The 21,632-nt window shown below is 41.3% G+C and overlaps 1 protein-coding gene across 2 annotated transcripts in view; it reads right to left on the bottom strand.

The window, feature by feature from the left end:
• The window catches only part of CFH (complement factor H), a 906,401-nt gene that overhangs the window by 124,309 nt on the left and 760,460 nt on the right, over positions 1-21,632 (bottom strand). For both annotated transcript variants that reach the window (XM_069737284.1, XM_069737285.1), the window contains exon 20: positions 5,720-5,917. In XM_069737284.1, the coding sequence (XP_069593385.1) occupies positions 5,720-5,917 (198 nt within the window). The remainder of the gene's footprint in view (positions 1-5,719; positions 5,918-21,632) is intronic.

Here is a 21,632-nt window from a genome sequence, read left to right as displayed (position 1 = left end):
TCCCGCATACCATACCACATTACACGGGGACAAAGAGGAAGGTGCAGATGAAGGTGCAGGTTCCTTTATCAGGTGGGGGGAGGAATACTCGTTGGCGACGTCACAGGCACAGGGCCTCTCATAGTACGCAATAGTGTTGCTGCCGGTGGGAGGCGCCCCGGCCGTGCAAACACACCGCTGTACTTTGAGGGGCCCTGTGCCAGTGCCAATGCCAATGAGTGGGCCCCCCCTGCTTGCTCAGGATCACAGCACTTGCAAAGTTTAAATACTTACCTCTCCCTGCTCCACTGCCGTGACGTGTTCCAGATTTCCTGGGCCCACTAATTACTTGAACCAGCCCTACCCCCCACAACTTTAGCCAAATGACCCCCAATTTCAAATGCCTTCCAATTATTATAAGGTAAATTATGATTGACAAGCTTCTGTAACAAGAATGGATGTTTTTGCCATTAAAATGGGCAGCGTAGGTGTTTTTTCTGGCCTCCACCCACTGCCGACTATGCTCCCCCATTGACTTGCATTGGGTTTCGTGTTTCGGTCGATACCCGACTTTTCGCGATAATCGGCCGATTCCACTCGACTCGACTTCTAAGATAGTCGGGTTTCGCGAAACACCCCTCGACTCTAAAAAGGTCAAGGTCGCTCAACCCTAGTGATCACTTTTCCGAAAAAGTACACTTTTAATTTAATGGAATGTTGGTAATTTTTTAATTTTATTCTTAACAAAGTGTATTAATGACTAGGCAAAGACACACTAAAACCAGCTCAAAGGAGCACTCAAATGCAACAATTGTTAACCCACAGAGAGAGGAGGCGTCTGACAGAGAAACCACAATGTTCAATATGTGGCCTTTTTTTTCTTTTGAAAAGAAAATTACTGTCACAAAGTAGGCTATTACAACTCCAGAAAAATGGAAAGTATGCCTGAAAAGCAAGTTTTTGCAGCCCACAGATAGACCAGACGTTGGACGGAGATAACAGACTGTTTCAATATGTGGCTTGGAGTTTGTAAAATTTTTTTTTACCCCAAAATACTGTATAGAACTAGTGTAGCAGATAGACAAAAATGTGGAATGTATGCCTGAAAATCAAGTATTTGTACAGCACAGATAGACCAGGCATCGGATGGAGATAACATACTGTTTCAATATGTGGCCTGGAGTTTTAAATTTTTTTTTACCCCCGAATACTGTATAGTCAAGGGTAGCAGACAGACAAAAAAGTGGAATGCATTCCTGAAAATCAAGTATTTGTAGACCAAAGATAGACCAGGTGTCGGTCGGAGATAACAGACTGTTTCAATATGTGGCCTGAAGTTTTTTAATTTTTTTACCCCAAAATACTGTGTAGACCTAGGATAGCAGACAGACAAAAAAGTGGAATGTATGCCTGAAAGCAAGTATTTATACAGCATAGATAGACCAGGCATTGGATGGAGATAACGGACTGTTTCATTATGTGGCCTGTAGTTTTTAAAAAAAAAATCAAAATGCTGTATAGACCTAGGGTAGCAGACAGACACAAAGGTGGAATGTATGCCTGAGAAGCAAGTATTTGGAGACCACAGATAGACCAGGCATCTGACTGAGATAACAGACTGTTTCAATATGTGGCCTGGAGTTTTTAATTTTTTTTTACCCCCGAATACTGTGTAGTCAAGGGTAGCAGACAGACAAAAAAGTGGAATGCATTCCTGAAAATCAAGTATTTGTAGACCAAAGATAGACCAGGTGTCGGTCGGAGATAACAGACTGTTTCAATATGTGGCCTGAAGTTTTTTAATTTTTTTACCCCAAAATACTGTGTAGACTTAGGATAGCAGACAGACAAAAAAGTGGAATGTATGCCTGAAAGCAAGTATTTGTACAGCATAGATAGACCAGGCATTGGATGGAGATAACGGACTGTTTCATTATGTGGCCTGTAGTTTTTAAAAAAAAAATCAAAATGCTGTATAGACCTAGGGTAGCAGACAGACACAAAGGTGGAATGTATGCCTGAGAAGCAAGTATTTGGAGACCACAGATAGACCAGGCATCTGACTGAGATAACAGACTGTTTCAATATGTGGCCTGGAGTTTTTTTTTAAATTTTTTACCCCAAAATACTGTATATACCAAGGGTAGCAGACAAAAAAATGGAATTTATGACTGTAAAGCAAGAATTTATAGACCACAGTTAGACTGGACGGAGATAACAGACTGATCAAAATGTGGCCTTGATTTTTTTGGACCCACCAAAATTGTGTCAATAAGTAGGCTATGACAGTAAAAAAAATTGGAGTACTAAAATTGTAAAATATTTTGCGCAATGATGTGCGATGCGTGTGGCATACAAATCACAGTGATAAATATAAGAACTGTAGCTAAATATTTTTGGGTCAGCTAAAGATTTTTTGGTCAGCAAAATGGTGTCCAAAAATGTTGTAAGACACTCCAAAAAATACTGTAGTACCAAAAAAAAGGCCAGAATTTTCTATGCACTCATATCTGATGTCTGTGAAAAAAAAAAACCTTTTAAATTGTTAGATTGTCATGCTCTTGTATTAAAATCACCTGGCTGTAGTCTGCAGTGTGACCAAGCAAATGAATTTTGAAAAAAGGGGGCTATGGATTGCTTTGTAATAAAATTAGCAGGTATAAGGTGCTAAAAAAAGAAATCCTAGCCACGGACACCTGCAGCTAAGGATATATAAAATACGCAGCAGCAGACAGTAATGGAGCCTTTTGATGTATGCAGTGAGATCTATATACTCACATACAGGGCCTGCATGCCTTGCACTGATGTGGATATGCGCACATAGACTCCCCTGCCTATACTGCAATCTATATACCCCTGAATTAGCCCTAAAAAGGACTGTTGCTTTATCAGGATTTGCAGATTGAACAATAGTAGACCCACACTAACTAATAAAAGAACGAATCTGACCCTATCTCAGCAGCAGCTCTCCCTACCCTAGCTGAATCTAGAGCAGAATGTGCTGAGCAGGGCGGCATCAGGTCTCTCATAGACCTGATGACACTGTGCGGCCAGCCAATCACTGTAATACCACAACAAAGATGGCTGCGGTATTACAGTGCATTGAAGAAAAGAAAAAATCGTTCCAGCTCCAAATAGTAAAATCCAAATTCCAACTTTATTAAGCCAATATAAAAACAAAGGTGGACATATGCTCTGCATGTGCATATCAGGACACGAGCGACGCGTTTCGATCCTACACGGATCTTTATCAAAGCTTTGATAAAGATCCGTGTAGGATCGAAACGCGTCGCTCGTGTCCTGATATGCACATGTAGAGCATATGTCCACCTTTGTTTTTATATTGGCTTAATAAAGTTGGAATTTGGATTTTACTATTTGGAGCTGGAACGATTTTTTCTTTTCTTCATGAGATGACCGCATGGACCAGCGTTGGGTTCCGTGCTCCTGCGGTGGCTACTTGGTGAGCTGGCTTTTTTTTCTTCTTTGCTATTACAGTGCATTGCAGACAATCCCTGCATGTTCATTGGCACTCTAAAAAGCGCCAAAATTTAAAGGCGGAGACCTGAGCTCCCGCCGAATAATCCCGGTGTACTCGATGAGAACCGAGCATTTCTGAGTACCATGATACTCGGGCGAGTACCGAGTAGTGGCAAGCATGCTCGCTCATCATTAGTGCTTAGTATAAAGATTAAATAATTGACCAAATAGTACAAACACTGTTTAATACATTTAATCATACATTTAATAAATAAAATGGTCAACTGCAGCAATCAAAGCACTTTTTGTGAGTTTACTCCACTATAATGTAACAGAAAGAATGCAAAAGCGTATGGATGACAATGAAATTCAATCCAGAAAAATGTTTTAGTGCTTTTGTTCAATGGAAGCCTACACCATTTTTAAAATCTTGTGTACTTTTAGAGATTACAGAATTGTTTAAAGACCATGTAACACTCTATGGATGAGAAATGGAAGCCTACAAAATTTTTGAAAAGCTTTTTCTTACTTTTAGACTACGTGCCCACATTGCAGAAATGCTGCAGAAATGTCTGTAGCATTTCCGCAACTGCCTGCCGTGGGTAAAACACATGCGGAATTCGCATGAGTTTTCCCGCAAAACACAAGCATTTGCAAGCGTTTTTTAGCTTGCAGAATGCTCGCGCTTTTCCAAGCGATGTGAAGCATCGCTGGGAAAAGTGATTGACAGGTTGGTCACATTTGTCAAGCATAGTGCTTGACAAGGGTGACCAACTTTTTACTATTGATGCTGCCTATGCGGGCGGGCCTCTCTGACCTTTCCGGGCACCTGCGCACTGCAGTACTTTGCTCTGCCCTCAACAGGGCAGACTAAGTACGCCGGAGCTGGAGCTGCAGCGTGCAGACAAGAAGAGGACGTCATCGTGAGAAGATGGGAGCCCGGGACTAGACCGCGATGGCCATTGGACCGGACCACAGTGGGGCCACCCTTGGGTGAGTATAATCTAACCTCTTTTTCTCATCTTTCAGGATACATTGGGGGCTTATCTACAGCATTACAGAATGCTGTAGATAAGTCCCTGATGCCGGTGGGCTTAGTTCACCTTCGATTTTGGGGGTGACAGATTCCCTTTAATGGATCAAAATATATTCAATTTTTTCAGACCCCACAAAAAAGATGGTGCTATATATTTTGCCAACGGATTGCAAAGCCCTAATCCCTGCTACAGACTGTATCCTGCCACTTTTCCTGCTCCTGCGACTCTCTCTCCCTCCCTGGGCTAAATGCAGATTGTATGTGATACAAACAGCAAAGCAAATGATTAGCGCTTAGATGGGCTGTTAGTTTGATGGCTCAGTTTCAACACATGTATCAAAATTTCAGGTCTATGATTCGTTATACTGTGCACACGGCCTAGATAAGCACTCTCTCCCTCCAACACAAAGTGTCACAAAGCTGTGCAATGGCATCAGTATGCCAAGCCAGGTGGCGTCTGTCTTTTAATATTCTTTGATGTCAGATGGCCAACCAATCACTGTAATGCCACAAACAAGATGGCTACAGCATTACAGTGACTCACAGGCAATCCCCTCATGCTTATTGGCTGTGTAATAGGTGTCAGAGATGCGGGGCAGGGATTCAAGTTTTACTTCAAGCACCGCTCATTACTCACAGAGTAACAAGCACAGTGATACTCAAGTGATAACCAAATATCACCCAGCATTTTCACTCATCCCTAATAAAAAGTAAAAAGTGTGACTAGAGCAAATAGAATTGTAAAATAACAAGCCTGCAGACCGAAGCAATTTTTGAATCATTGGCCTCAGCATTTGTTGGGGGTATGGCTTTCTACATTACCTAAAGAATCTGCTCTTCACAACAATTGGGGGCATCACAATCATGGCCCAGACTTCAGTCACAGGACAATAAACTTTAACACTCCTTATCTGTGAAGTGTTGCAATATTTATGGCCACATATTTTCTCCCCTTCCCATAATGATAGTTCTGCTTCACGTCAGTTGTCTTAGCTATTACATTATTTCTGTGTTGTGCATAAATATGTGACTCTTCAGATTTTGTGTTATTCTATACCTGATGAAGAGACCTGAGTAGTCTCGAAAGCTTGCAATTTGTTACCATCTTTTCAGTTAGCCATTAAAAGATATCAACCATTGAGGACTCTCAGATTGTAATATTTTTGGGGACAATCATAATAAAGCATCACTTTCTGCCGATTGCTATTTACAAACTAAACTTACCTCTTTTGTAGCATTTTGGATATTCCAACTTTCCATGTTCACAAGTAACTCTCATCTGTGTGTTAGGAGGCAATTCAAATCCAGGTTTACAACCAAATTCTATTGTGTCACCATGTGTACTGTATAGTTTTTTCTCGCCTGACCACATTAGGCGTATATTATTTTCTTCCATATTCTTTTCCTTTGCAGTACAAGGTTCTAAAACATAAAACGGACATCTCAACTCTGTTATTTTATTTTTTTAAGACAACGCAAAATTCTACTACTCTATATTTTATAACACTATAATTAGTAATATAGTTACCATGAACTGAAAACTAAAAGTTTCCAAAAAACTTAGAAAGCTCACTGGCCAAAGAAGTTTCACATATTCTACCTTCAATTCTTTTTTTTATTTTTATTTTTCATTATTTATTTTTTATTTTTCAATTTGTCTCCTTTATTTCTTGTTAAATCTTATGCCGTGGCTTATCTAATTGGTTGTCATTCAATCTATTTGTATTTTGGGACTAGTTTGCGCAGGAGTATACTTATTTTACATTACCTTACAGAAGCTCTGCGCCGGCCATGTCCGGTTGGTGGAACGCAGAGCGCTTATCGTGGGTATGTGCAGATGCCGTGACTGACTGTTCTTCCTGTATTCCACTACTGCGGTGCGTCACTTCTGGTCAGTGGAACGCATCCTTCCATTTCTGGTGTTGATAGCATACATGCCGCTCTTAGACACAGATGTTTCGACATGGACCATTTTACCTCATGTCCAGTGTATGCCGCCCAGGTGTTGGCGATCATTGGATAATCAGTAAGCGCACATACTTATATTTATACTCGACTTGACACATCAGACGTTGACTTACCCTGTCGAAGCTAAATGTATTAGCGACACGCATTGGGTCTGGAGGCATCTGTGGGCTCCATTAGTGACAAGTATGCCTTAATATTTGCATGGTTATTTAATCTGCCTACCTTCACTTCCACTCCTTATTCAATGCAGATTATTGATGTTCTGCATGATACTCTGCACTATTTAGTATTTTCTGTTATATGGTATGTCTTTGCAGTAAGAGTTTGGTGGCCAGTCGACTGCTTCAAGATGTTTATTATTTTCATATGATGTGAACATCTATGTACAGTTAGGGCCAGAAATATTTGGACAGTGACACAATTTTCGCGAGTTGGGCTCTGCATGCCACCACATTGGATTTGAAATGAAACCTCTACAACAGAATTTAAGTGCAGATTGTAACGTTTAATTTGAAGGGTTGAACAAAAATATCTGATAGAAAATGTAGGAATTGTACACATTTCTTTACAAACACTCCACATTTTAGGAGGTCAAAAGTAATTGGACAAATAAACAGAACCCAAACAAAATATTTTTATTTTCAATATTTTGTTGCAAATCCTTTAGAGGCAATCACTGCCTTAAATCTGGAACCCATGGACATCACCAAACGCTGTGTTTCCTCCTTCTTAATGCTTTGCCAGGCCTTTACAGCCGCAGCCTTCAGGTCTTGCTTGTTTGTGGGTCTTTCCGTCTTAAGTCTGGATTTGAGCAAGTGAAATGCATGCTCAATTGGGTTTAGATCTGGAGATTATATAAGTCTCGCACTCAACTTCAATCTTATTCTTTTATTGTGTGAAGGGTAGCACTGGAAACGTTTCAGCTCTAGTTGAGCTTTCATCAGTCACTACAATTTTATCAAAAATTATATACATACATTAAAAAACAGTGTGTGACAAAAACAAAATAAAGGATACAATGAACAAAAGTATATACAATGTCTAACAACAATATACAACAGCCAAAATCATGTTCCATAGATGCATACAGCATACTGAATGGCAGTGAGAACTCGCGTGTACATTTTCGCTCGATATATACTATCGTGTAATAAAGGAGTAAAAGGAGAAAAACAACAGACATACCGTGCTGTGCTTAGAATAGAATATGGATCATTTCCTGAGATAGAAACACAGGTGGTGCTTGTTGCCTGGTATAGTAAAGGGAAGGGTTAGCTGTCAATATAGGATGAGCTGGGACAAAAGGAGTGCTAATATCATTCATTAGATACTTACAGCTGAATGACTACCAAAAGATGAGGTGGTAACCTTTTACATAGTACATAGATGTAGTGAAGTAGAGTAGTGGTAGACTAGGGTATGGGAAAGAGAGAGACGGTGTTAACCATTATATGGTGAGGTCACATGCAGTGCCAAAATAGTGGGTGGTGTTACCTTAGAAATATATAGCATAAGCTAAAGCAGCATAAACTCTCGGGGGCAGTCGGTTAGAAAACCGGGGCTGTGAAGTATATGGCAAAGATTAGGGAGAGTAAAATAATGAAACTGCCTGTATATATCGCGAAAGGCTGTGTACTGTACCTTAGGGAAATGGTTGCGGTGCTAAGAGGCAGTACCTTTGGAAACGGCCAGCGGCAGAGTATTAGGCTGTAAAGGGATATGGTAGACATGAGGCATTACGGAGTAGTGACCCTCAGTCAATCTAACACTAGAGGCTGTAATCGGGAGTTCAGATGCCTACCTGGAGGGAGAAACCGCTCGTGTGCGTACGATACCCCTGGAGACGCGGAGTCCACCGCAAGTCTGCTGGACGGGACAAGCGTCGCACTATTTAAACCAAGCAGCTGCCGTGTGATAGGGGCGCCGAGACCGGAAGTGACGTTCGAAGTCCCGGTCAGGGCGGAAGAAGATGGCCGTGCGCTTCACACTGTGGAGCTGCGTTCCAAAGGGGGAGCGTAATGTAACCTGCGCTGAGATTGATAATATGGGGAGAAGGGACCAAACTATTAGGAACTAATATAGGTGGGGCACTCTAAAATTAGCAAATTTGGTGTGGATGGACGAAATGGGAGGAGGATATACCATCCACACCAAATTTGCTAATTTTAGAGTGCCCCACCTATATTAGTTCCTAATAGTTTGGCCCCTTCTCCCCATATTATCAATCTCAGCGCAGGTTACATTACGCTCCCCCTTTGGAACGCAGCTCCACAGTGTGAAGCGCACGGCCATCTTCTTCCGCCCTGACCGGGACTTCGAACGTCACTTCCGGTCTCGGCGCCCCTATCACACGGCAGCTGCTTGGTTTAAATAGTGCGACGCTTGTCCCGTCCAGCAGACTTGCGGTGGACTCTGCGTCTCCAGGGGCATCGTACGCACACGAGCGGTTTCTCCCTCCAGGTAGGCATCTGAACTCCCGATTACAGCCTTTAGTGTTAGATTGACTGAGGGTCACTACTCCGTAATGCCTCATGTCTACCATATCCCTTTACAGCCTAATACTCTGCCGCTGGCCGTTTCCAAAGGTACTGCCTCTTAGCACCGCAACCATTTCCCTAAGGTACAGTACACAGCCTTTCGCGATATATACAGGCAGTTTCATTATTTTACTCTCCCTAATCTTTGCCATATACTTCACAGCCCCGGTTTTCTAACCGACTGCCCCCGAGAGTTTATGCTGCTTTAGCTTATGCTATATATTTCTAAGGTAACACCACCCACTATTTTGGCACTGCATGTGACCTCACCATATAATGGTTAACACCGTCTCTCTCTTTCCCATACCCTAGTCTACCACTACTCTACTTCACTACATCTATCTGAAACTAAACCTGTCAAAAACTGAACTCCTCGTGTTTTCTCCCTCTACTAACCTACCTTTGCCTGACATTGCCATCTCCGTTTGCGGTTCCACCATTACTCCAAAGCAACATGCCCGCTGCCTTGGGGTCATCCTTGATTCTGACCTTTCATTCACCCCCCACATCCGATCACTGGCTCGCTCTTCTTACCTGCATCTCAAAAACATTTCTAGAATTCGCCCTTTTCTTACTTTCGACTCTGCAAAAACTCTTACTGTTTCACTTATTCATTCTCGTCTGGACTATTGTAACTCTCTACTAATCGGCCTCCCTCTTACCAAACTCTCCCCGCTCCAATCTGTCCTGAATGCTGCTGCCAGGATCATATTCCTCACCAACCGTTACACCGATGCCTCTACCTTGTGCCAGTCATTACACTGGTTACCCATCCACTCAAGAATCCAGTACAAAACTACTACCCTCATCCACAAAGCACTCCATGGCTCAGCACCACCCTACATCTCCTCTCTGGTCTCAGTCTACCACCCTACCCGTGCCCTCCGCTCCGCTGATGACCTCAGGTTAGCATCCTCAATAATCAGAACCTCCCACTCCCGTCTCCAAGACTTTACACGTGCTGCGCCGATTCTTTGGAATGCACTACCTAGGATAATACGATTAATCCCCAATCCCCACAGTTTTAAGCGTGCCCTAAAAACTCATTTGTTCAGACTGGCCTACCGCCTCAATGCATTAACCTAACGATCCCTGTGTGGCCTATATTAAAAAAAAAAAAAAAATTAATTAACTGGTTTATGCAGCTTTACATGAACACCCAAGCCTTACACTATGGCTGGTCCGAATAACTATAGCAATTGTTACCATCCACCTCTCGTGTCTCCCCTTTTCCTCATAGTTTGTAAGCTTACGAGCAGGGCCCTCACTCCTCTTGGTATCTGTTTTGAACTGTATTTCTGTTATGCTGTAATGTCTATTGTATGTACAAGTCCCCTCTATAATTTGTAAAGCGCTGCGGAATATGTTGGCGCTATATAAATAAAAATTATTATTATTATTATTATTATTATCTATGTACTATGTAAAAGGTTACCACCTCATCTTTTGGTAGTCATTCAGCTGTAAGTATCTAATGAATGATATTAGCACTCCTTTTGTCCCAGCCCATCCTATATTGACAGCTAACCCTTCCCTTTACTATACCAGGCAACAAGCACCACCTGTGTTTCTATCTCAGGAAATGATCCATATTCTATTCTAAGCACAGCACGGTATGTCTGTTGTTTTTCTCCTTTTACTCCTTTATTACACGATAGTATATATCGAGCGAAAATGTACACGCGAGTTCTCACTGCCATTCAGTATGCTGTATGCATCTATGGAACATGATTTTGGCTGTTGTATATTGTTGTTAGACATTGTATATACTTTTGTTCATTGTATCCTTTATTTTGTTTTTGTCACACACTGTTTTTTAATGTATGTATATAATTTTTGATAAAATTGTAGTGACTGATGAAAGCTCAACTAGAGCTGAAACGTTTCCAGTGCTACGCTTCACACAATAAAAGAATAAGATTGAAGTTGAGTGCGAGACTTATATATTTATTACGGATGGTTTGGGAACCTAGTCTCTGCACCACCCATATAGCAGTGCACACGGTGTTTATTTACATAGATCTGGAGATTGACTTGGCCATTGCAGAATGTTCCACTTTTTGGCACTCATGAACTCCTGGGTAGCTTTGGATGTATGCTTGGGGTCATTGTCCATCTGTACTATGAAGCGCCGTCCAATCAACTTTGCAGCATTTGGCTGAATCTGGGCTGAAAGTATATCCCGGTACACTTCAGAATTCATCCGGCTACTCTTGTCTGCTCTTATGTCATCAATAAACACAAGTGACCCAGTGCCATTGAAAGCCATGCATGCCCATGCCATCACGTTGCCTCCAACATGTTTTACAGAGGATGTGGTGTGCCTTGGATCATGTGCCGTTCCCTTTCTTCTCCAAACTTTTTTCTTCCCATCATTCTGGTACAGGTTGATCTTTGTCTCATCTGTCCATAGAATACTTTTCCAGAACTGAGCTGGCTTTTTGAGGTGTTTTTCTGCAAATTTAACTCTGGCCTGTCTATTTTTGGTATTGATGAATGGTTTGTATCTAGATGTGAACCCTTTGTATTTACTGTCATGGAGTCTTCTCTTTACTGTTGACTTAGAGACAGATACACCTACTTCACTGAGAGTGTTCTGGACTTCAGTTGATGTTGTGAACGGGTTCTTCTTCACCAAATTAAGTATGCGGCGATCATCCACCACTGTTGTCATCCGTGGCGCCCAGGCCTTTTTGAGTTCCCAAGCTCACCAGTCAATTCCTTTTTTCTCAGAATGTACCCAACTGTTGATTTTGCTACTCCAAGCATGTCTGCTATCTCTCTGATGGATTTTTTCTTTTTTTTCAGCCTCAGGATGTTCTGCTTCACCTCAATTGAGAGTTCCTTTGACCGCATGTTGTCTGCTCACAGCAACAGCTTCCAAATGCAAAACCACACACCTGGAATCCACCCCTGAGCTTTTAACTACTTCATTGATTACAGGTTAACGAGGGAGACGCCTTCAGAGTTAATTGCAGCCCTTAGAGTCCATTGTCCAATTACTTTTGGTCCCTTGAAAAAGAGGACGCTATGCATTACAGAGCTATGATTCCTAAACCCTTTCTCTGATTTGGATGTGGAAACTATCATATTGCAGCTGGGAGTGTGCACTTTCAGCCCATATTATATATATAATTGTATTTCTGAACATGTTTTTGTAAACAGCTAAAATAACAAAACTTGTGTCACTGTCCAAATATTTCTGGCCCTAACTGTATATATATAATTAATGGTCATTGGCAACTCTGCCATATTTTGTATATTAATGCTCTGTTTCTACAAATTTCTGTGTACTGAATTATCCTTTGATATCGTGTACCCATTTGGAGTCTTTTGGGGATTATTTATCCCATTATGCCTGTTTTTAGATGCTCTTATCATGAGCCTCTACATGTCTGTTTGCTTTTAATTGTTTTTAATTTTTTTTGCACTACTGTATTTTAATAAAGCTTTTTTCACTTTTTCAATCTTGGGAATGTGCACTGTTCATTTGCATTACTCTTTTTTTGGCCTACTTCTTAAGCGCAATCAGTTGCACCCCATTGAATGTGGCATCTGTTTTTTTTTCAATGATATCACATGTACCTATTATAACCTATGATGCTGCTCACATTTCTGTGTTTTTACACTGATCATGTGTCTGTGCAAACTTCACAGAGACATGTCTGGTTTTTTTTTTAGCAGCCAATAAAAGTCTACAGGTTCCTGAAAAACACGTAAAAATGTATAAAAAACTAAACAACACATTTCTGCTCTAAGAGCCTTCATCAGGTGTATAAAGCTATATGACTACATGTGGTATCCATGAAAAAAACAGATGCCACTTGTACTGGAAACACGGACATACAAAGGAGGCTTTAGGCTGATGGGAAGTGTGCTCAGTCAGACATGGAGGTAGTCACATGAATAGGCCAATTTGTGTGCTAATTACCTTTAAGTATATTCTATGAAGCAGTAATGCAGTCCACATTTAATATTCAATGTTTGTATACATCCTAGCATATACAGTGTATACAGTATACATAGTTGATAGATTATGGTGTTTAAATGAATAATGCACATATAAAGAATAGCTAAGGTACCTTAAATAAATATAATAGACAAAAGCTTTTGACACCATTTTCTTGTTTACCTTCTTGCAAGAGTACCCTGCAAATCATGGCCTGGCCAATGGTAGAGTCTAATGAAACTGCATAAGACCTTTGATAGTGTTCCCCTGCCTCTGTTGGACCTGTTGGGGTGTCCCTCTCCTTTCTACTACTTAATTGTCTAAAGAACACTGACCTCTGCCGCAAGCGTTGTAAGACAGGAATTTTTTGACCAAGCCTTTTGGTATTGCAATATTTTATTGGCACTCCCCATCGCTGGAAGTAGAGATGGAAAGTGCTCCTTGTAGCAGGGATTGAGAAGGGTGAACAGCAAGTAATTAGTGGTGCCCAAAATGAACATAATGTGATGAATGGCAGCGGGACTTAAAAACTGCCAGACTCTCAATAGTCGAGAGTTCACTGTTCCTACCAGAAGGACGACTCTTCATCTCCTACTCCCTCTCCTTCTCTTCAGGCCATACACGCTGAACAGACGAGAAACTGGTGTTTGTAGTAACCTCTGTAACACAGGTAACCATCTCCTGCCCTTTTCCTCCTCCTCCTCATTATCGCACAATATGGGCTGAGAAGATGAGATGAGGCTGGTTAGCATCATCCTGTCTACTTTCTTACTGCATCGTCACCTGGTCCATATGCAAAGCTTTCTCTTTCATTGTGAGCAGCGAGTGTTTGAGTAGACACTGAAGCCGGATGGTCAAACTAGTTTTGTCGTCATCACCACTCACTATCTTGGTTGATTCCTCAAAGTTTTGGAGTACTGCATAGAAGTCAGACATCCATGGCCACTTGTCAGTTGTTATGTGCGGAGGCTGAAAGGAATACTGACAGGCATGTTCAAATTGGTATTTACCACCCTCTGCTACTCACAAAGCTTTAATAACATATTCATTGTTCAGTTCCAATGTGTGGGCAGGTTGCACACTAGTCAGTGTGGTGGTAGTTACAAGCACTGTTTCAGCACTGACAGTGATTGTGGACCTAGGCGTTCTGACCACCTAGCTGGGTTCTTGGATGACATATGCCTGAGTATGCTGGTGGTAGACATCTGGCTTCTACTGAGCTTGGTATGGCACTTGCTGCAACTCACTGTTCTTTTGTTTTTTCCGCAGTTGCAAGGAAAAAGTGCCAGACTTGGGAACACCAAACCATTGGCCTGGTATCTGGCCATGAGTGTTTGCGCTGGGTAACAATTGACCGCTCTCTCCCTCTGTCAGTACCACTTCCTCTTCCAGCCTGTTGCAGTTCTGCAGATCCCTCCCTTTCTGTGCTGCTGTGCTCGCTCTGCATGCCACTGTGCCAGATTGGATCAGTGGCTTCATCATCCACCACCTTGTCTTCCACTTGCTCACTCTGGTAATCATTCTGACTTGTTCTCAAAACATGACTTGTTGGCAACTGTGTCTCATCATCACTTGTATTTACTGAATTTAATTCTTAAACTGCTGTCATGTTTTAAACTTCATAAATATAGGAAGAATTTAAGGGATGGTGAGTCCTGGTTTTCAGACTACACAATATTTGTTTGTTTTCACTGGCACCAAAGATCCTTGCTACTTGGAAGATTGCCCCTAGATTTTCTATGAAAGGCAAGTGTTGGTTCCAGTTTATCTATCACAGATGATGTGTCTAATCATTATCCACCTCTTGAGACATTAATTGCTTTACACTGCAGAATGCTTCTTCTGATTGTGGCAGCTCAAATATTTGGACATCACTGCACACAAACTCCTTCATGGGGATGGACTCTGCAATCACCAGGGGCAGCAAATCCACTTTCCCCATGCTTTCTTGCAAACTTTGCTCATTTTCATTTATCTGTACAACTAAGAATGATATTATTACAGAATAGAATCAATTTTAATAGTTCCTGAAAGGATTTATCTTGTGCGTGGCAGCAGCAAAGTCTGTAACGCAGTCAAATGTGCAACAATGTTTGTAATACGATAACCCCCTACTCCACTGAACCTTAAATTGTTTTCGGTTATAGTTAGATGGATATTAGGAGAAAATAGAATATATTTAAATTGTCAGCTACTAGATCCCCCTAAGGACTTTTTAACACCTCAGTATAACTCGCTAACTGCCCTTTTTAAATAAAAAAGGATGTGTTTTGCTTTTATTTCAAATAAAGTACTTTATACTTGCTGTGTTTTTATTTACTATAGGATTAGTAATGGATAGTCGTCATATAGACTCCTCTCCATTACTAATCCATGGGCTTGATGTCACCAGACAAAACAGAGCTGACATCAACCTCACAAACATGTACCCCACTTTCCACAACTACAGGGCAAGTGGGAAGAGCTGGGCATAGTGCCAGAATTGGCGCATCTAATAGACGTTTTAGTATGGTTGCACAGATATTTTTCACATACAGTGAGGAAAAAAAAAGTATTTAGTCAGCCACCAATTGTAAAAGTTATTCCACTTAAAATGATGAGAGAGACCAACATCAAAGGTAGACCACAACTATGAGAGTCAAAATAAGAAAACAAATCCAGAAAATAACCTTGTTTGATTTAGCAAGATATATTTTACAAATTATGGCGGAAAATTAGTATTTTGTCACCTAAAAACATTAAAGATTGGCTCTGACAGATTATTAACTTCTTCTTTAAGAGGCTCCTGCGTCCTCCACTCATTACCTGTAGTAATGACACCTGTTTGAACTTGTTATCAGCATAAAAGACACCCGTCCACAACCTTAAACAGTCATACTCCAAACTCCACTGTGGTGAAGACCAAAGTGCTGTCATAGAACACCAGAAATAAAATTACAGCCCTTTCACCAGGCTGGGAAGACTGAATCAGCAATAGGCATGCAGCCTGGTGTGATGAAATCACCTGTGGGACCAATAGTAAGAAAATGAAAGACATACAAGATCACTGATAATGTCCCTCGATCTGTGGCTCCACGCAAGGTCTCACCCCGTGGGGTCAAAATGATCGCAAGAACAGTGAGCAAAAACCTCAGAACCACACAGAGAGACCAAGTGAATCACCTGCATAGAGCTGGTACCACTGTAACAAAGGCTACCATCAGTAATACAGTACACCGCCAGGGACTCAGATCCTGCAGTGCCAGATGTGTCCCCCTGCTTAAGCCAGTACATGTCAGGCGTGTTGTGAATTCTGCTCTTGGGTTCCCTCCAGTGGTTGTAGGTGGGAATGCAGTTGTCTCTGAGTCGCAGTCCTGGCCAGGTGTATCTGCTGAGTGCAGTTCTGACTGGGATATTTTGGTGTGCAGGATTCATTAGTCCTTGCCAGTTGTCAATGTTTCTTGTGAAGTGTTGGATCACTTTCTGGCTTCTCCTGCTTAGCTGCCAATTCAGCAAAGATAAGTGTCTGGTTTTTGTTTCTGTGGCACACATGCAGTGTGCTTATATTCTGTGCTATTCATTTGTTTTTCTCTTGTCCAGCTTAGACTGTGTCAGTGTTTTCTCAGTCTTGTTGGATTCTCTGGAGTTGCAGATATATGCTCCACATCTTTAGTTAGAAGGTGGAGTTTTTGTATTTTCTGCTGTGGATATTTTTGGAAGGGTTTTAATACTGACCGCTTAGTATCCTGTCCTATCCTTTCCTATTTAGCTAGTGTGTGCCTCATTTGCTAAATCCTGTTTCCTGCCTGCGTGTGTCTTTTCCTCTACTACTCACAGTCAATATTTGTGGGGGTTGCCTATCCTTTGGGGTTCTGCTCTGAGGCAAGGTAGAAATTCCTATTTCCATCTATAGGGGTATTTAGTCCTCCGGCTGTGTCGAGGTGTCTAGGTTTTGTTAGGCACACCCCACGGCTACTTCTAGTTGCGGTGTTAAGATCAGGGTTTGCGGTCAGTGTAGTTACCACCTACTCCAGTGAAAGTTTTCATGCGGCTCCAAGGTCACCTGATCATAACACAGGCCCATCTGAATTTTGCTAGAGAGCATTTGGATTATCCAGAAGAGTATTTGGAGAATGTTATATGGTCTGAGGAAGCCAAAGTAGAACTGTTTGGTAGAAGCAAAACACGTCATGTTTGGAGGAGACAGAATGCTGAGTTTCATTCAAAGAACACCATACCTACTGTGAAGCATGGGGGTGGCAACATCATGCTTTGCGGCTGTTTCTCTGCAAAAAGAACAGGATGACTGATCCATTTACATGAAAGAATGAATGTGTATTAATTTTAGGGGATAACTCAGGAGACTCTTTGCGTGGAACAAGACAACTACAGGACACAGTTTTGTAAGTGGTAAAGCCTATATTATCACACGGTGATTCAAATAGGTACAGAGAAAAACTCAAGTCCTCAACACTTGGTGTAAATATTAAATGCAGCATATCAGTCTATAGGGAACTTCAGAGGAAAATGCAATCAAGCAGAAAGTCTATGAAGCACCGTTGTACTTGAGGATACTTGACACAAGTAAGTCCTTGTTTTGTCCAAACACAGATAGATATACTTATAAGCCAGTTCAAATAATATCTTTTTACCTCAACCAGGGAGGCCTGGGTAAGAGTCTCAGGTTGTTGCAGAGCAGCAAACAGCTTACATGTCCAACAAATGCAGATAGAAGCAAACACAAGCAGCCAGATGAAGGAAAATTACTGGAAACCAGTGTATGCAACAGAAACTCAGAGCAGAGTAGCAGGATCTCCACACAGGTTCACAGGAGCAGGTAAAAAGCCAGGGAGCCACCAGGGTCAGAAGCTGGATGCAAGGCAGAAGACTCCAGCAAAGACTAAAGGCTGGGGTGGAGTTATACAGCAGGAAGAAACAGTGCACATGAGACCAAAGACGCCATCTTGGAAAAGGGCAGTAATGCACAAAAGGTAATCAAAAATGTTCAGAGTCCTGACAGAATGGGGCAATGTAAGGTGAGATTTTGAGTGCAAACCTCCTTCTATCAGCAAGGGCATTGAAGATAAAATGTGGATGGGTCTTTCAGCATGATAATGATCCCAAGCACACCGCCAGGGCAACAAAGGAGTGGCTTTGTAAGAAGCATTTGAAGGTCCTGGAGTGACCTAGCCAGTCTCCAGATCTCCACCCCATAGAAAACCTTTGGAGAGATTTGAAAGTCCATGTTGCCCAGCAACAGGACCAAAACATCACTGCTCTAGAGGAGATCTGCATAGAGGAATGGGGCAACATACCAACAACAGTGTGACAGTGTGTGCCAACCTTGTGAAGACTTACAAAATATGTTTGACCTCTGTCATTGCCACCAAAGGATATATAATAAAATATTGAGATTAACTTTTGTTAATGACGAAATACTTATTTTCCACCATAATTTGCAATATAAATCTTGCAAAATCAGACAAGGCGATTTTCTGGATTTGTTTTCTCATTTTGACTCTCATTGTTGTTGTCTACCTATGATGTCAATTACAGGCTTCTCTCTTCTTTTTAAGTGGGAGAACTTGCATAATTGGTGGCTGACTAAATACTTTTTTCCTCAATGTATAACTCAATACGTTACTTGCAAAGTATACTGTATTTTATACACATTTATGTACTTATATGTATATATTTACATGTATATATTTATATAGGTCTTAAAAATTCTTTCTGCATCACAATACACACACACACACACACACACACACTTCAGTTTCCTCTACTGATGCACTCACCATTAGTTTTGTCATTTATCACACATTCATAAGGCTGGTTTCACATTTGCGGTTTTTTTTTTTGCGTTTTTGCGGTAAAAAATGCAAAAAAACGCATGCGTTTTTTTTCCTATACTTAACATTAAAAACGCATGCGTTCTTTTGCATGCGTTTTGACGCGTTTTTGCAACGCATGCGTTTTTTCACTGCATGCGTTTTGTTGCAGAAATGCAACATGTAGTAATTTTAGCGGCGTTTAGCGGCGTTTTTTTGCCGCGAAAAAAATGCATGCATTTTTTCGCGGTAAAAAAACCCATTGATGTCTATGTAAACGCATGTGTTTTTAAGCACATGCGTTTGCATGCGTTTTTATAGAAAAACACAAGAATACACACTTATAAGCCATCCCCCAACCCTAACCCTTACCCTAACCCTAAAACACAAACTCTAACCCAAACTGTAACACAAACTGTAACACAAACTGTAACACAAACTCTAACCCTAACCCTAACCCTAGGGATCCTAACCCTAACACAAACCCTAACCCTAACCCTAAAACACAAACTGTAACACAAACTCTAACACAAACTCTAACACAAACTCTAACACAAACTGTAACACAAACTCTAACCCTAACCCTAACCCTAGGGATCCTAACCCTAACACAAACCCTAACCCTAACCCTAAAACACAAACTGTAACACAAACTCTAACACAAACTCTAACACAAACTCTAACACAAACTCTAACACAAACTCTAACACAAACTGTAACACAAACTGTAACACAAACTCTAACCCTAACCCTAACCCTAGGGATCCTAACCCTAACACAAACCCTAACCCTAACCCTAAAACACAAACTGTAACACAAACTCTAACACAAACTCTAACACAAACTCTAACACAAACTGTAACACAAACTCTAACCCTAACCCTAACCCTAGGGATCCTAACCCTAACACAAACCCTAACCCTAACCCTAAAACACAAACTGTAACACAAACTCTAACACAAACTCTAACACAAACTCTAACACAAACTCTAACACAAACTCTAACACAAACTCTAACCCTAACCCTAGCCCTAACCCTAACCCTAGCCCTAACCCTAACCCTAGGGATCCTAACCCTAACACAAACCCTAACCCTAGCCCTAACCCTAACCCTAGCCCTAACCCTAACCCTAGCCCTAACCCTAGGGATCCTAACCCTAACCCTAACACAAACCCTAACCCTAAAACACAAACTGTAACACAAACTGTAACACAAACTGTAACACAAACTCTAACACAAACTCTAACACAAACACTAACCCTAACCCTAGGGATCCTAACCCTAACCCTAACACAAACCCTAACCCTAGCCCTAACCCTAGGGATCCTAACCCTAACATAAACCCTAACCCTAAAACACAAACTGTAACACAAACTGTAACACAAACTCTCACACAAACTCTAACACAAACCCTAACCCAAACTGTAACCCTAGCCCTAACCCTAGGGATCCTAACCCTAACCCTTAGGGTTAGGATCCCTTAGGGTTAGGGATAGGGTTATGGTTAGAGTTAGGGTTTGTGTTAGGGTTAGGGTTAGGATCCCTAGGGTTAGGGTTAGGGTTTGTGTTAGGGTTAGGGTTAGAGTTTGTGTTAGGGTTAGGGTTAGGCTCCCTAGGGTTAGGGTTAGGGTTTGTGTTAGGGTTAGGGTTTGTGTTAGGGTTAGGATCCCTAGGGTTAGGGTTTGTGTTAGGGTTAGGGTAAGGGTTAGGATCCCTAGGGTTAGGGTTATGGTTAGAGTTAGGGTTTGTGTTAGGGTTAGGGTTAGGATCCCTAGGGTTAGGGTTAGGGTTAGGGTTTGTGTTAGGGTTAGGGTTTGTGTTAGGGTTAGGGTTAGGGTTTGTGTTAGGGTTAGGATCCCTAGGGTTAGGGTTTGTGTTAGGGTTAGGGTTTGTGTTAGGGTTAGGGTTTGTGTTAGGATCCCTAGGGTTAGGGTTTGTGTTAGGGTTAGGATTAGGGTTATGGTTTGTGTTAGGGTTAGGGTTTGTGTTAGAGTTAGGATCCCTAGGGTTAGGGTTAGGGTTTGTGTTAGGGTTAGAGTTTGTGTTAGGGTTAGGGTTAGTATCCCTAGGGTTACTAGGGATCCTAACCCTAACCCTAACCCTAACCCAAAGTATTTATGTTTATAGTGGGTTTTCTAGTTGATTTTGATGATTGGCAGCTGTCAAACACTTCTCATTATGCGTTTCAAAAACGCAAACACAGGGAAAAACGCGTTTAAACGCATCTAAACGCGTTTAAACGCAAAAACGTTTTTGCATCAAATGCGTTTGCGTTAAAAACGCTGCGTTTTAAAACGCAAGTGTGAAACCAGCCTTAGATCACATTGTTTAGTATCAATTTCTCCAATATTTTATTTATCCATTTCAATATTCTTTTTATTTCTAGTTTATTTTTTCTCTATTTACTTTTTTATTCATTATTATATTTTTGTTTAGTATTCATCATTTACTTTATCCTTTTACACATTCTCTTGTATAATTAATTTATTAGAGCCACATCACTCATCATATTTTATTATTATTGTCACTTATTTCTTAGATATAACTAGATGGAGGCCCGATGCTATTGCATTGGGAAGGCGGTAATGTCACAATTGGGGCAGGCTTTGCAGCATTGAGAATCTCTCCCCCCATGTGCTCACCCACCTATCCACTCTCTCTCTTCTGTGCTCTTCTTTCACCTTTCTACCCCATGTGCTATCCCCCCTGTCTCTCTCCTTCCTGTGCTGTGTTCTGCCCTCAAAGACAATACTGACATTACAGCAGGAGATCGCAGAGGGTACATTTTGTGAGGTAAAATGTTTTTTAAAAACAGTCAGGAAAATAATTTACTGTTAGGGCTGGCAGAACGCACCAAATAATATAATGAGTG

The sequence above is a fragment of the Ranitomeya imitator genome, chromosome 8 (assembly GCF_032444005.1).
Source record: "Ranitomeya imitator isolate aRanImi1 chromosome 8, aRanImi1.pri, whole genome shotgun sequence".
In the NCBI taxonomy this organism is placed as follows: domain Eukaryota; kingdom Metazoa; phylum Chordata; class Amphibia; order Anura; family Dendrobatidae; genus Ranitomeya; species Ranitomeya imitator.
The sequence above is the reverse complement of the archived record's forward strand: the minus strand, read 5'-3'. Positions and strand labels throughout refer to the sequence as shown.